Source organism: Phoenix dactylifera, chromosome 17, assembly GCF_051530095.1.
Source record: "Phoenix dactylifera cultivar Ajwa chromosome 17, Ajwa_hap1_PhDact_Kaust_v1.1, whole genome shotgun sequence".
NCBI classification, from domain to species: Eukaryota; Viridiplantae; Streptophyta; class Magnoliopsida; order Arecales; family Arecaceae; genus Phoenix; species Phoenix dactylifera.
In genome coordinates, this window is record NC_143206.1 from 9,703,500 (window position 1) to 9,718,938 (window position 15,439).

The 15,439-nt window shown below is 46.4% G+C and overlaps 1 protein-coding gene across 1 annotated transcript; it reads right to left on the reverse strand.

Annotated features, from left to right (window-relative positions):
• Positions 1-5,415: 5,415 nt before the first annotated feature.
• On the reverse strand, positions 5,416-15,077 carry GUN5 (magnesium-chelatase subunit chlH, chloroplast, putative / Mg-protoporphyrin IX chelatase, putative (CHLH)). Its single transcript, XM_008804417.5, has 4 exons — positions 13,415-15,077; positions 13,095-13,177; positions 6,701-8,503; positions 5,416-6,618 (listed from the first exon to the last, which is right to left on the reverse strand). The coding sequence occupies exons 1-4, from the start codon at positions 14,817-14,819 to the stop codon at positions 5,764-5,766; spliced, it is 4,146 nt and encodes a 1,381-aa protein (XP_008802639.4). The 5' UTR covers positions 14,820-15,077; the 3' UTR covers positions 5,416-5,763.
• Between the last annotated feature and the right edge of the window lie 362 nt (positions 15,078-15,439).

Below are 15,439 nucleotides of genomic sequence, written 5' to 3' on the forward strand. Positions count from 1 at the left end.
GGTGATTCTTTTGAATATTCGTAATGGTCAAAGTGGTCTACATCGAGTCCCGTGATCTTCCTGAATCCAATCTCAATCGGGCATTGTATGACCAAGTTACGAAGGAATGAAAGTTTAGCATGTGATTCGGCTTTCCGATGTGGTGGATCTCGCTTCTGAACCCTATCTAGCTTTATTTGTAGTGGCCAAAGTGTCTACATTATGTTTGGTGGATCACTTGTATACTCGTGTTGGCCAAAGTGATTCACATCAAGTTGGTAATTCTTCTGAATACTCGTAATGGTCTACATGGCCCACATCGAGTCCAGTGATCTTTTTAGATCATATCTGCACAGATCTCAAAACAACTAGTGAATGATCCAATAGTGATTTTGCACGAATACGAATCTTTTTTTGGATGAAAGACATCGAGTTGGGGTTGCAAAAGGCTCCACCTATAGCTGAAGCATGCCTACCTTGAGGCCATGGTGCAATTGCTAGTCTTAAGAGCCCTTGGTCTCACTTTTGTTTTGGGGGCTCTGCAGGAGAGAATGCTACAGAAGACGGAAATAGAATGCTTCTAATCTTGCCATCTCAAGATTTTTCTAGGAAGCCTTCGAGTTTCCTCTCACCTTCTCTCCGCAAATTTACGTGGTGATATAGTAAGAGCACTAATATCCAGGTCTACATTAGCTCTATTTCCGAAAACGTAGTATATATGCGCAATATTATTTCAGTGGACACTATAACTACTCTGCCCCCCAGGAGAGTGATAATAAAATATTATTACTCAAGAAGTGAAACTTACATTAATCCATACTAATTTTGACTAGTCGCACTAATACAGTGTTGGCAAACTTCACGTAACAATTCAAAGGAAATTCTACAAAACTAAAAATTTATATTTTTTTAAGATAATTATTTTTCTACTGTATAGATACACTTTAGGCTACACCCAAGTATAGCACACCAATACCTGAACACTTGCTAATTTTTTTTTAAAAAAGGGAAAGTATAGTTGTAACAATACAGAAAATAGTTATTGATGCATACCAAAGTATACCATATTATATAGAAATAAAAAAAAATATGATTTTTTGTAAAAAAATTAATTAGTTACTTTTTTTAAAAAAAAGAGAGATAAAAGGAGGAAACAGAGCGTTCCTTGGTTGAGAAAATCAAACGGTTAAAAATTTTAAAAAAAGGAACAACCTCTAACGAATAGTGCTGTCATGTCCTAATTTTTATATTTTTACGAGAGAGTTGAATGAATGGTTTGGTGTACATGTTAATTTTCAAAACTCTCGGTAAACGTGTCCTGATCCACCAGCAGCATGGCATTTGTGAGCAGATTCCCATAAGAAAATCTGGGCACGCGAGAATCTGACTCAGAATCAATACCTTTATCATCTTCTTCGTTTTAAATAACCACCTAGCACTTGGGTCCGTCAAACGTTGATTCAAGATAAAGCCATCAGTGTAGGTACAATCTCTCTCTGTGGCTCTAATGGAGAGGAAGAGGAGAGAGATAGAGGGAGAAAGCTTAGACTACGAGAGATTCCATACGTTTAATGGCTACCGACAAGAGAGGGAAAAAGAAATGGAAAGGAGATGGTGGGAACCGTGTTTCAGGGTTTCCATTGCCGGTTGCAGGGGAAGGAGCATAGATCATGAAGCCGGGACCACTAACACATCAGCATACGTTGAGAAAGATATCAACTCGAGTTGATGGCAAAAATTATATAGGGATACGCCACTAGACGAATTTTTTATTTTACTATATTTTTTTTAGTGCTCACCTTAAAAAAAAATTTAAAAGTTAAATAATTTTTTTATTATTAACGAAGTCTGTTAATCCTGTAATTCTAAAAAAAATAAATGTGAAATGATTAATTACTTAGTATATATTATCTGGTCTTATAATGTATAATGATAAAAAGTATGTTATAAAAACTATATATTAATTTATCTAGAAGTATGTATTGAATTACTACTAGGTGTATATCAAATAAGTTTATAGTATTTATGAGAAAATCGACAAGTATGCTTCACCGGCCATTTAGTATGTATTAGTGAATATGATATTCTGAAAATTGTATGTTCACTTACTTGGAAATGCGTATTAGGTTTGTTAGAAGGCTAATGTACTAAATGTATATTATCTGACTGTGTACTGTGAATACGATATTCTACAAATTGTGTATCAATTTATCTAGATGTGTGTATTAACTTGCTAAATAACTAATTTGCTTGTTGTGTATTATTTGGCCATATAGTATGTACCGCAATTTTTTTTTTTTTTTTAATCACGGAACTGACAACTCTATTAGTAGAAGGAATCTATGATTTTTGGGTTTCTTCTTTAAGGTGTGTATTAAAGAAAATATGACAAAATAAAAAATTTATTTTATATTTTTTTCTCTGGTGCCCATTCCATATGAATTTTGTTTGGGGCTGGGTGGGGGTTGCACCAAAAACTGCTTATCCACGTTGAGGGACAATTGATTAGTAGGAGACATGACACTGGTTTTGTTCCTTGGATCACCAAGCTGGCTTCACCCACTTGGCTTCGATTCCAAAACTAAAATATCATGTGCAAAGCACATGCAATCGATTTGCTGGACTGGAAGGAAGTCACGAGAGAGTTGTTTGGTTTGCAAAAAAATATTCATATTTTTGAAATATATTTCATGACAAGCTCATGCCTATATATATAATATCTAAAAAAATATTTTTTTCATAGGTTGACCATAAAAAATAGTAAGAAAGCACATTTTATAGAATAACTTTTGTTTGATTGAACATCTATCTTCTTGAAAAAGTTGCATAAAAAATCTATCATGCCCTTAAAATTAGATATAATATTTTTACTTATAATATTAGAAATACCAACGTCAGCAGTATCAACGAAGAACAATCTTGATACATGGATGTCTCTACTGAAGCTTCATGGCCTAATCTGATTTGCAAACTAGAAATGCTTAAATCAGAAGATAGAACATTGTCAATACCTTCATAGCTATTCTTTTACATAATATCATGATAATTATTTTTAGAATAATCAATGGCAATAGAGCATTCTAGTTTTGAAGTAGAGTTACTCATTTGAGATGGCTGCACACATTCCGAGTTGTTTGAAGAGACTAAATTTGATCCATTTTAGTATGAGGGCTTAAGGGTATTTTTGAAAAAAATACTATAACTTCCAACCGACAAATGGCTTTCTTATATCCTTATTGATTTTTTCCATAAAATATAAAAAAGTTATTCTCATAAAAAAAACTATTTTTATATTTCTTCTTTTTTTTGGTTGAAAATACCATTCATATAGATCTCACATGTGTACAGCCTGCCAAATTAAAAGAAATAAGGTGATACAGAGGGTGAGGTATATCTCCAACTCTGGTCCAAATCACTCCATCCGAATGTCGGGCCACAAAGGAGGCGACCCATTCTACTGCATTGTTCGCCTCCTAATAAATATGTGCTACCTGAAAATAATCTGTCTCCCTAACCAGACCGCGGATCTCGCGAAGCAACAAGTGCCCGTCTCTATGTGGAGCTCCTTTCCGTATCCAGTCAACTACCGTGGCAGAGTTCCCCTCTAGTAATATCCTGTCGGCTTCAAGGACCCTCCTTACATAGGACATGCCCTTCCGACAGCCTACAACTCCACCTCAAAGATAGCCCAGCCAGTGGTACATTGCTCTCCAGCTGCAATCAACATACTCGTATGATCTCTACCCAAGAAAAAATGGCAAATGTGGGCGCTGTGACAGCAGTATGGGTATCCCTGGTCATCCCATAGGTAAACAACGTGGTAGTCATGATGATCTCCATCGCATGGCAGGAGGCCCTGCCCGCCACTGCGCTTGGCGATGATCTTCTGCCCTTAAACATTCGGGTATTTCTGTCCAACCAAATATGGTAAGCCAGGTATACCCTCAAGATTCTTACCTCACCTGTGCTGGATCTCCTCACGGACTCTCACAAGTAGTGTAACAGGTGCTCTATTGACTCCAAAGCCTAGTGGAGGGAAACAAAAGAAGTCTCCCAGACCTGTATTGCCCTGGGGCACTCCAGGATAATGTGGTTGATGGTCCCCTCAATATCTGGGCACACCTCAGAGTAAGGAGAGATCCGAACATCTCGTCCAACTAATATCTTTTTAGTAGGTAAGCACCCCCATGCCAGCTTCCAGATGAAGCTCCAACTAAATATTTCTCTTCTTTGAAACCTCCAACTAAATATGAGCTATTTTTTTATTTTTTATTGATCATACCTTTCCTCCCCATCCGCAATCAGGTGCAAAAACAAGATGTTGATTGTAATTGGTATATTTTCTTAAAAAAAAAAAAAAAAAGGAAGTTAAGCTAAATTGTCCTCGTTTTGTAAGACAACATTTTCTGTTTTTTTTTTTTCAGAATGCCGGCCATATTTATTTTTTAGTGAAACCGTGACAAGCCACCACTTATTTCATTAAAATAATAAAAAGGTAGAGACAAAAGTAGGCTAAAAGCTAAAGAAAAAGGCAAAAGGAGAAAATAAATATAGACAGCCCATCTTGATAGATTGATGGGCCTCTCACCAACCCTACCATGACGGAGGAAAGCTGGACACCTGGAAAATCACTTCAAACAACCATAGAAGACAATGACATTTGCAGAAAGAGGAGGTCAATCCAAGGAAAAGGCTATCAAATGGCCTGCAAGGAATCACTTCCTCTCCATATTGGCATCAGAATAGCCAGTTTGCCCGTCAATCTACAGAGGTTTCACTGCTGATCCAGGGGCCTTTGTCATTCTCTGGCATGCTTCCATCATCAGTACCAATCTTCCTAGCTTAAGTTGCTCCAAAAATATTGTGCATGATGCACAACTTCTTCAATTGCTGCTCCAACCTCACCTCACAAAATTAGGTCATCAACCTAAAACAAATCTTCAACCTTCCATTAATTACTCAGCAAAACACTTTGCCTCACCCTTACTTTCAAGAAACAAGAAAGTTAGTTTACTGATGATAAGGAGTTTAGAACAAAATTCTTAATTAGCTTCACTTACAGTGAGTGCTCAAACCTACCACTTCCATCCCAGTAGATGTTGAGCAAGAACCATCATCACGGGTCATATAAAAGGTGGAATGCAACCAAATGATGGTGGAAGTCTAATAGATAATTGTAATCTCAGAACATAATTATAGCAAGGACATGGTTTACATCTAATTGAAAGTTAAAATCTGTATTAATGTTGGCCTTTCTTAGCACACTTCAAGATGCAAGTTCATCATCGATTTGGCCTCTGTTAATCGATTTTGATATACATTCTAGGGCAAGGTAATTCTTAATTTTCTATATTATATCCATCCCATTCTTGAAGACCTAACTCCAACCGGAATCGAACCCTCAGCAGGGGATGATCATACCATCAGACACTAACATGAAACTAAACTTGGTTCCATTGAACATCATGTATTACAAAGAAGACAGAAATCGAAAATATATTAGAATTAACCCAGCTTGTCCACCCATTAGAGCAGCACTTTTGCAGCAAATTAGGCCACAGTTTCTCATTCGTTTGACTGCTGTAATTAAAGAGCAAATGCCCTTTTCCCAATCTCTCTGCCCTTAAAAATCTAAAAGGAAACTTATATATCCAGTTACATTTCCGGTTTCACAAACCAATAAACTACTTGTATCCTTCACATAAAGCACACATACCATTACAAATTTGACAAGTCAAATGGTGGTAAAATTCAGATACTTGTATCCTTCCCGTCATCAGGATATCACCTCTCAATTCCTTCTATCTTGTCCTCTACCTCCGAGTACAACTGCCTCAGCCTCTCTAAGTTGTCCTCCGACGTCTCCCAGTACCCCCTCCCGCTGGCCTCCAAGAACGTCTGCACCAACTTCCTGAACGAGTTCGGATTTGTCTCCATGAGCCTTTTCAGCATCTGCTCATCCTTGATGAAAGTATCGTTGGCCTCCTCGTACACCCAGTTGTCCACCTGACCGGAGGTGGCGCTCCACCCCACTGTGTTCGTCAGCCGCTTCTCGATCTCCCTCACCCCCTCGTACCCGCTTCCCATCATCCCCTCGTACCACTTGGGGTTCAGCAGCTTCGTCCTCGCGTCGAGCCGCACCGTCTCCGCCAGCGTCCTCACCTGCGCATTCGCCGTCGTCGTGTCGGCGACGTACGCGCTTGGCTTCCGCCCGTCCTTGCGCAGCGCCTGGACTAAATTTGTCGGGTCCGAGTCGAAGTAGTGGCTGACATCGGTCAGGGATATCTCCGACGAGTCCAGGTTCTGGAACGTGGCATCCGCGGTGCCGAGCGCCATCTCGAACACCTTGCGCTTCTCGGTCATGCCCGCCCCTGGCGCGTCGCAGTCGAACGCGAAGGACTTGCGGCTTACGTACATGTCCTGGAGCTGCTTCTCGTCGTTCCACGACGAGTTCTCGACCGCTAGGTTGACGTTGGAGGAGTACGAGCCGGAGGCGTTCGAGAAGACGCGCGTCGCCGCCTCGCGCACTGGCACTCCCAATTCCAGCGCCTGCTGCATGGCGTGCTTCCGGACGTAGTTTTGGTCCTCTGGCTCGTCCAGCTCCGCCACCATCTTCACCGCCCGGTCCAGTAGATTCATCTGCAATCGCCATTATAAGCAATATTCTTAGCTTTAGCTCAATAAAAGCATTACTGCTCCTTATTTATGTACTCATATACACCTGGTTGATGAAGAGGTCTCTGAAGACACCGGAGCAATTGACGACGACATCGATCCTCGGCCGGCCGAGCTCTTCGAGGCTGACGGGCTCTACGCGGTTGACACGGCCAAATGTGTCGGCGATCGGCCTCACGCCAATCATCCACAGCACCTGAGCCAGGGACTCTCCATAAGTCTTGATGTTATCAGTGCCCCACAGGACAAGGGCGACCGTCTCGGGGTAGTTTCCTCCGTTGTCGGCCTTCTGCCTCTCGATCAGCCGATCCACCACCACTTTGGCACTCTGCAACGCTGCCGCAGTCGGAATGGCCTGCGGGTCGAGCGCATGGATGTTCTTGCCGGTGGGAAGCACCTTCGGGTTCCTAATTGGGTCTCCGCCGGGACCTGGCTGCACATAGCTGCCTTCAAGTGCTTGTTTCAGACTGGCCAGCTCATTGTCGGCAACAACAAGCCTCAAACACTCTCCTAAGAACTCAAACAAGGTCCTGAGCTTCTCCCTGTCCGCCCTTGTGAACTTGGTCTTGGACAGGTACTGCACCCATGGCTCCATCAGGCCGAAGCCAAGCATCGAGCTTAACTTCTCGGCCACATCAACCACCTGCCCTTTCTTGTTTGTAGTCCGATCCACAAAGGCAGCGATCGCACCACGCGACGCCTCTGTTATCTGGCGGAGGAGCTCCACATCAGCTAGTATCCCCATGTCACTCTTTCTGTACACATCTTCAATGTCCCTTCCCACAGTCTCAGCCAGTATTCCAGGAAGTGAGTAAATGCCATCCTCAGGGCGGTCCAGTGCTGCAATGTTCACCAGCGTTGCTACCGCCTCCATGGCGGAAGGAGGCTCGCCGATCACATGAAGCCCGCATGGCAGAAGGCGAGACTCTATCTCCATAATCTTGGAGTAGACCTTTCCAACCACGAGGTCCCTCTCTTTGGGCGAGAGCTCTACCCCTTCTTCTGGCAAGCTGACATCTTTGTCGAGGTTGCACTGCTTCGCGGTGCTGACGATCGAGCTCACGATCTGCGCGCCACGCCCTGTGTCCTTGAGGGACTGGTACGATGAGATGAGTTCAGCAAGTTGCTTGAGGCCCTTGTAGAGCCCGGCATTCTCGGCAGGTGGCGTCAGGTAGCTGATGGTGTTTGCGTAGCTCCGGCGCTTTGCAATGGTTGCCTCAGACGGATTGTTCGCCGCATAGTAGTATATGTTTGGAATGTTACCAATGAGACTGTCAGGATAGCATACATCGCTCATGCCGACCTGTTTCCCAGGCATGAATTCCAGAGATCCATGAGTGCCGAAATGGAGGACAGCATCAGCCTCGAAGATCTTTTCCACAAAGGAATAGTAGGCTGCAAAGCCATGGTGAGGACTAGCTGACTTGGAGAAGAGCAGACGCATCGGATCACCCTCGTATCCGAAGGTGGGCTGCACCCCAATGAAAACATTGCCATACTGCTTCCCATAGACAAGGAGGCGTTCGCCATCGGAATTGAGGTTGCCAGGGGGCTTTCCCCAGCTCTCCTCCAAGGCTGAAGCATAAGGAGTGAGGGCCTGGTACTCTCGAACACTCATCCGGTAGGCAACATTGAGGTTGGGGCTGCTGAACTTGGCCTCTTTGTCGTGGATGACGTCTTCGATGAGGGCTTCAGTGGTATCAGGAAGGCCATCCAAATTGTAGCCATCCTTCTTGAGGTCACAGAGCACGGAGAATATGGAGGCAAAGACATTGAGGTAGGCTGCTGTCCCCACATTGCCCTTGTCTGGGGGGAAACTGAAGACGGTAATGGCCACCTTCTTCTCCTCCTATTTCAGATTCAAACAGCGACAACAAATTAACCAATTTAGAAAACATCATACAGTCTGTAACATTCGTAAATATTTCATCATAGATTCAATGTGGGTGAAGCAACTGCAGAATAAAACAATGCTGTGGCAACTCAGTGAGAAGCAACGCAAGGAACCCAAAACAATCAATTTGGGAACTAAAAAGAAAAAAAATCTTAACATTGGTGATATAGATCTAGCCAAAATAGTTGAATTCATATTATGGTCTAGCTGTGGCATTGACATGAGTAATGCGGTTTCCTCCCAAGTGTAACTGATGGTTGGTGAAAGAAAGACTCCTATTATTAACAGAGAGTGTAATCCAGGTTATTTTAGTCCAAGGGGAGCACATCTTTTGTAATTTATACAATATACCTAATTGATTTTCTCATTAATAGGGTGAGATAAGAAACAACCTCGAGAAGTGGGATCTGTTGGGGGGAAAAGTGGATCACCCAACATATATGGTTAAAGCATCCGAATCCGACAGCAAGCCTGGTCTCGGTAGGCATGACCTCAGAAGGCAGAGCACAGAAGGCCGACCTCAGAAGGCTGCCCTCAGAAGGCCTCCTCCAGAAGGCCGAGCTCAGAAGGCCTCCCCTAGAAGACCGAGCTCAGAAGGCACGACCTCGGCAGGCACGTCCTCGGCAAGCATAGTCTCGGCTAAGCAAAGCTTGATTGACCTCGGGGCCAAGGAGGACTCAGTTAAAAGCTAAGACCGACCCTGACTCCACCAATAGTCAAGCCAGTCTCCAAATCGGAACGTCTACATAAAGAAGGGAGCTCCAAATCCTCCATATTTGGGATCAAATCTCGCTGTCTCCGCCATAACGGCTGTCAATATTTGAATCCTCTCAATCTCAACCGATCGCCAGCTAGCCTGAAATCTCGCGCCATATAAGATAATTCATTCAACCCAAGATTCGCGCCATCATCTCCGATTGCGAGTAACCATCACACCCCTCCTATAAAGAGGGGGGAACTCCAGGGAGACAGGGGACTTCCTCCTGGACGAAAAAAGATCTTCCCCCCGGGCCAGAAAATACCTCTCCATTATCTCCATTATCTCCAAAGCCCCTTTCTGACTTAAGTATCGGAGGGCCTTCACCAAAACCTCCAGCAAAAGGCTTCTTGCAGGTCCGCCGAAGACAGCCGTTCGCCACCGCATCCCAGCCGGAGCTTCTCCTCCTCGGTCCGCGGTCGCCCCCGGGTCCAATTTCCAGGAATAGTTGGTGCTAGAGGAAGGGCCCGAGTAGCGATCATGAGACTAAGGAGCAAAGGGGCTTCTAATGCCTCCATACATCGCGCACCGAGCCCCGGCCGCTGATCCAAAATCCACCACCAAGGCCTCCGGCTGATCAAGTCCCATAAATCCATCCTGAACAGTTTGACATGCTGGTGCAACAAGTCCAAGCGCTCACTGCAGCCGTTCAAGGCCTGCAATAAGTAAGAGACTAGTATGTACTCCCTCCTCATGGGTGTAAGTTCTCAAGACAATGCTCGCGACGTTGCTCTCCTGTAGAGCGTCGCCATCACCGAAGCTCCCACCGAGCTCGGTCTCCAAGCTGGGAGAGCTTGTCGCGCAGCCATTATCCTGAGAGCTCGTGTCGAAGTCTGACTCCTCGAGCACGAGAGCAACCATCTGAGGTGGGGCCTGCTCCACGCCGAGTTGCAACGAGAGCCCCACCCGAGCTCGGCAGAAAAGTCAAGGACTTGAAACGGCAGATACAGACGCTTCGTGATCAAGCTAAAAGGAGGGAGCTCGAGGAACGAGACCTAGAGCCCCCTTTATAAAGATCTAAAGAGTGTTGAAACCCCTCATGGCCACGCTGTAGTTACTTCCTTACCCTTGTAAAGTCTGACGTAAAAACATTTGTGGATAATAAAAGCACTACGGATGTCTTATTGTAGAACAACTTGAAAAGATGAGCACCCCTCTGGCCAGCTTCACAAAAGCTCCTGTACCGGCAAAAGGGGTTATCAGCCTGTTGATCACGGCTGCGCGCCCGCCCTAGAAAAGTACTGTGAAGCTAAACTTTTTCGTGGTCTTGGTCGGCTCAGCCTACAACACCATTCTTGGCCGACCAGGTGCCCTTCAAGCTGTGAGCCTTATCCGCCACCCGCACATGTAGTTCTCTGCAGGCCGAGCTTAACACGGAGAAGAAGATGCTTCCAATATAGCTACTATATCCTACATGTCGATGACTCCTTAGCCTTGGGGGGCAGCGGCGCAGCCCAGAGCTCAACGCCTGCCGTCTAACGGTCTTTAACGACTCCTAGCCGGTGCTGAGCCAAGTCCTGAGGAACTTCGAAGCTTGGAAACTATCAAAATATCTCCAAAAGGTACGGGACGCCACTTTGGTTTTAAATAATTTTAATATTTTATCTATTTTCAGGTTGGAGAATGCAAAAGATGACCTACAGGTATCTCCATCTCCAACGTCGCCCTGATCTGAGTGGGGGTGCACGATCACCAACGGACGAGGTCTGTCGCCTATATGTATCTCCAATAATGCCCCGACCAAGTTCGGGATGATCTGCTGAGTCGACCGCAAGCTAAGGCTCTCTCGACCTCGGGAACTACTCGACGATGCCTTGACTAAGCTCGAGATGTCCCGACCAAGTTCGGAATGCCTCGACCAAGCTCGAGATGCTCCTACCAAGTTTGGAATGCCTCGACCAAGCTCGGGTCCGACCAAGTTCGAAATGCCTCGACCAAGCTAGGGATGCCCCGACCAAGTTCAGGATGACCCGCTGAGTCGATCGCGAGCTAAGGTTCCCTTGACCTCGGAAACTACTCGACGATGCCCCGACCAAGCTCGGGATGCCCCGACCAAGTTCGGGATGACCCCCTGAGTCGACTGCGAGCTAAGGCTCCCTCGACGTCGGAAACTACTCGACGATGCCCCGACCAAGCTCGGGATGCCCCGACCAAGATCGGGATGACCCGCTGAGTTGACCGCGAGCTAAGGCTCCCTCGATCTCGAAAACTACTCGACGATGCCTCGACCAAGCTCGGGATGCCCTGACCAAGTTCGGGATGCTCCGACCAAGTTCGAGATGCCTTGACCAAGCTCGGGATGACCTGCTAGTCGACTGCGAGCTATGGCCCTCTCGACCTCGGGTACTGCCTAATGACATCCCGACCAAGCTCGGGACGCCCTGCTGAGTCGACCGCGAGCAAAGCCTCCCTCAACCTCGGGATCTACCTAACGAAAATCCGACTATAGTCCAAGATGCCTAGAACATATATTATGGATCGAAGGGCACTCGAGCCTGTGATAACTCACGATTCGAACAACCGAATATCACCAAGGGTGGAGAACTACGATGCAGCTTCCAATTCATCACGACCCAAAAGCGTCTTTTCCCTCTTTTCAAAACGACAAAATGATTTGAAGCCGCCTAATCTCATCAGCATGATAGAAATAGCTACTTCCTTCGCCCGAGCTCGAAAACAGCTCGAACTCGGAAATCGGGGCTAGTGTTGGGAAAAAAGTAGATCACCCAATACATATGGTTAAAGCATCCGAATCTGACAGCAAGCCTGGTCTCGGCAGGCATGACCTCAGAAGGTCGAGCTCAGAAGGCCGAGCCCAGAAGGCCGACCTCAGAAGGCCTCCTCCACAAGGCCGAGCTCAGAAGGCCTCCCCCATAAGGCCGAGCTCAGAAGGACGACCTCGGCAGGCACATCCTCGGCAAGCATAGTCTCGGCTGAGTAAAGCTTGATTGACCTCGGAGCCAGGAAGACTTAGTTAGAAGCTGAGACCGACCCCGACTCTACCAACAGTCAAGCCAGTCTACATAATAAAGGGAGCTCCAAATCCTCCATATTCGGGATCAAATCCCGTAGTCTTCGCCACAACAGCTGTCAATATTTGAATCGTCACAATTTCAACCGATCGCCAGCTAGCCTGAAATCTCGCTCCATCTAAGGTAATTCATTCAACCCAAGATTCGCGCCATCATCTCCGATTGCAAGTAACCGTCACACCCCCTCCTATAAAGTGGGGGGAACTCCAGGGAGACAAGGGACTTCCTCTTGGATGAAAAAAGATCTCCCCTCCAAGCCAGAAAATACCTCTTCATTATCTTCATTATCTCCAAAGCCCCTCTCTGACTTAAGCATCGGAGGGCCTTCGTCAGAACCTCTGGCCAAAGGTTTCTTGCAGGTCCGCCGGAGACAGCCGTCCGCCGCCGCATCATAGCCGGAGCTCCTCCTCTTCGGTCCGCGGTCGCCTCTGGGTCCAATTTCCAGCAACAGAAGCAAACAAGCATATCACTGAACTAGCTTTGCTTGTCAGGTAACCATCATGTTCCTATCCTAAAAAGACATTCAGTGTAATAAAATGACAACTCCAGCATATGTGATGTTCTTTTCTTTCAGTACCTTCAGGCTTTTCCAGAAGCAAAAGGGTGCTTTACTTATTAAAAGTGAGCACAAACATGCCATTCCTTTTATCAATGTACTAAAAAGTTGAAGCCCCAAGGAAAACAAAAACATTGCAGCAAGATGTTGGGCAGTAGAAAAGCTGACAAACTCTTGAAATGAATAATATAGCAAGCATACCTTGGATTTCCTCTTCAGCTCTGCCCATCTGATTGCTCTAGTACAGAGCTGCTCCACTCTCTTATGCAGCGCATGTGATTTCCCTGAGTACAAAACAATGCATTCACACCACAATTTAGTCCCATGGAACAAAAAGTTAGGCACAAAGTCACAAACCAGTAAAATCAATATAAGAAAACAAAACAAAGGACAAAATCATAGTAAGACTGCAGCATAAAACAACAAAACAAAGGACAAAATCATAGCAGAGCTTCAACTGAAACAACGAAGCCTACTGAGGAATCAATTAACGATAGAAAAGAATAGGTGTGATGCCTTGCCTGTTCTTGCATCCCGGCCGGAGAACACGATGGGCTCCATTCCACCATCAAGCTCTGGCAGGGCTACCTGCAGAGCCACCTGAATAGGATGCAATCCCAAGCTACTGATCAGCCACTCCTCAGTGGTCTGGAACACCAATGGCAAGGCCACAATGTAAGGAACATCGAGCTTCCTCAATGCCTCGATCGCCCTCGGATGGTCCTGCCTCGCCGGACCACCCACAAGCGCAAATCCGGTCAGCGACACAACCGCATGGACGAATGGCTTGTTAGTGATTGGATCGAACAAGAACCTCTCCGTAGGCCCTGAGAAGTCGAGCCCGCCTGAGAAGATCGGTATCACCTTCGCCCCTCTCGCCTCCAGTTCCATGATCACTGCAACATAGTGGCCATCATCGCCGGTAACTATATGGCTCCTCTGCAACACCAATCCGACAACCGGTGCGTCGCGGTCCTTGAGCTTCTCATTAGCATCCCTCCTCGTCCCATACCAGTTCAAGTACTCCTTCGCATCGTCGTACATGCGAGGAGCTAGTGGATGCCATATTCCACTGTCCAAGAACAGGACAGGATCGGCATAGCCGATCTTAGTCCCCTTGAGTGCCGGAACATATGACCCGGCGATCATCTTCAGAAAATTCTGAAGGTTTTCCGGCGACCCTCCGAGCCAGAATTGCAGACTTAGAATATAGAGCCGGGCATCCTGAGCTTTGTCGCTGGGCAGGTACTTGAGGACCTTGGGCAGGGTCCTGACCAGCTTCAGCATGCTCTCGGCGAACCCGGCCGACTGCTTCTTCCTCTTGAACAGTTGGAAGAACGGGCTCTTCGATTGCCCGAGCTGCGACATGCTAAACGAACCGAGCTTATTCAGCCGCATCACCTCAGGCATCGAGGGGAAGACAAGAACAGCATCCATTCGATCCCGTTCCTTCTCCACCGCCACCTTCACCTTTTGCGCGAGCTCCTCGACGAAGATGAGGGAGCCGATGAATATATTAGCATCTTTCAAATCCTCACAGAAGGTCTGGTATGTGCTCTCGTCGCGCAATTCCTCGACCAAGTAGCCCACCACCTCGAAGGAGGCATGCCGGCGATTGGCATTGAGGGTCCTCACCGCGGTAGAGACCGAGGATTGGTACTGAGCCTCGAGGACGACATAGACCACCTTGACCTTTGGAAGGCCCGGACTGGCATCAGGGAGGATGCGGCGGACCTCGGGCTTCGTCTGGGTGAATAGCCCGTTGCCGACGGCGGTGCACCGCACTCCGAAGCCACTGCGAGTAGAGTGACCGAGCTTTCTGGGAAGGAAGGAATGAAGAAAAATGTGCTTCTGAGAGACAGAAGATAAGTGCTCCGATCTTGTTGAATTGGGCAGAGCGAACGGAGTAGACACCAAAGATGACATTCTGAACTGGTTAGTAATAGACTAATGTCAATAGACAGTGGAGAACTAAGAGGAGATGATGAAGTGTTCTTCTTTGAAGGGTTTCTCCTACCCTTCCCTCTTCCACTAAAACTTGGAAGCCAAGGGGGGAGCAATGTATAGAGTTTGGGGTCTGAACTGCGAATGGTCTTGTGTGGAGAGAGAAGGGGGGAGATTTGAGGCCAATGGTTTTTTAAGTGCTGGTGGTGGATCCTGGGACACGTGGCTACGACAAGAATGACGATAGATTTTGTTGGAGGGAATGGGAGTGTGCTTATCTGCGTCCGTGATGAGGGCTTGGATTGTGAGTGACATGGAGCTTGGCTTCCCATTGGTTGGTTTGGATTCCCATGGGGTAAAGGGAGGGGATGATGGAGCACAAGTGGGTTTCCTTTTCTTTAGCGCTTGCGACTCATATTGCACCGCGATGATATTTCCACTGCTGAGCGTATGTGGAGCTTTATGGGCTTTTTGATTCCAATGAGTCCCCGGAGCCAAGATTATTTTCTTGGCTTGAGGATGGTGTTTTGGACTCAATGGACTAAGAGACAGAGAACAAGACAAGAAAGATGGTATCATCCCTTGCCTTTTGGGCAAGGCAC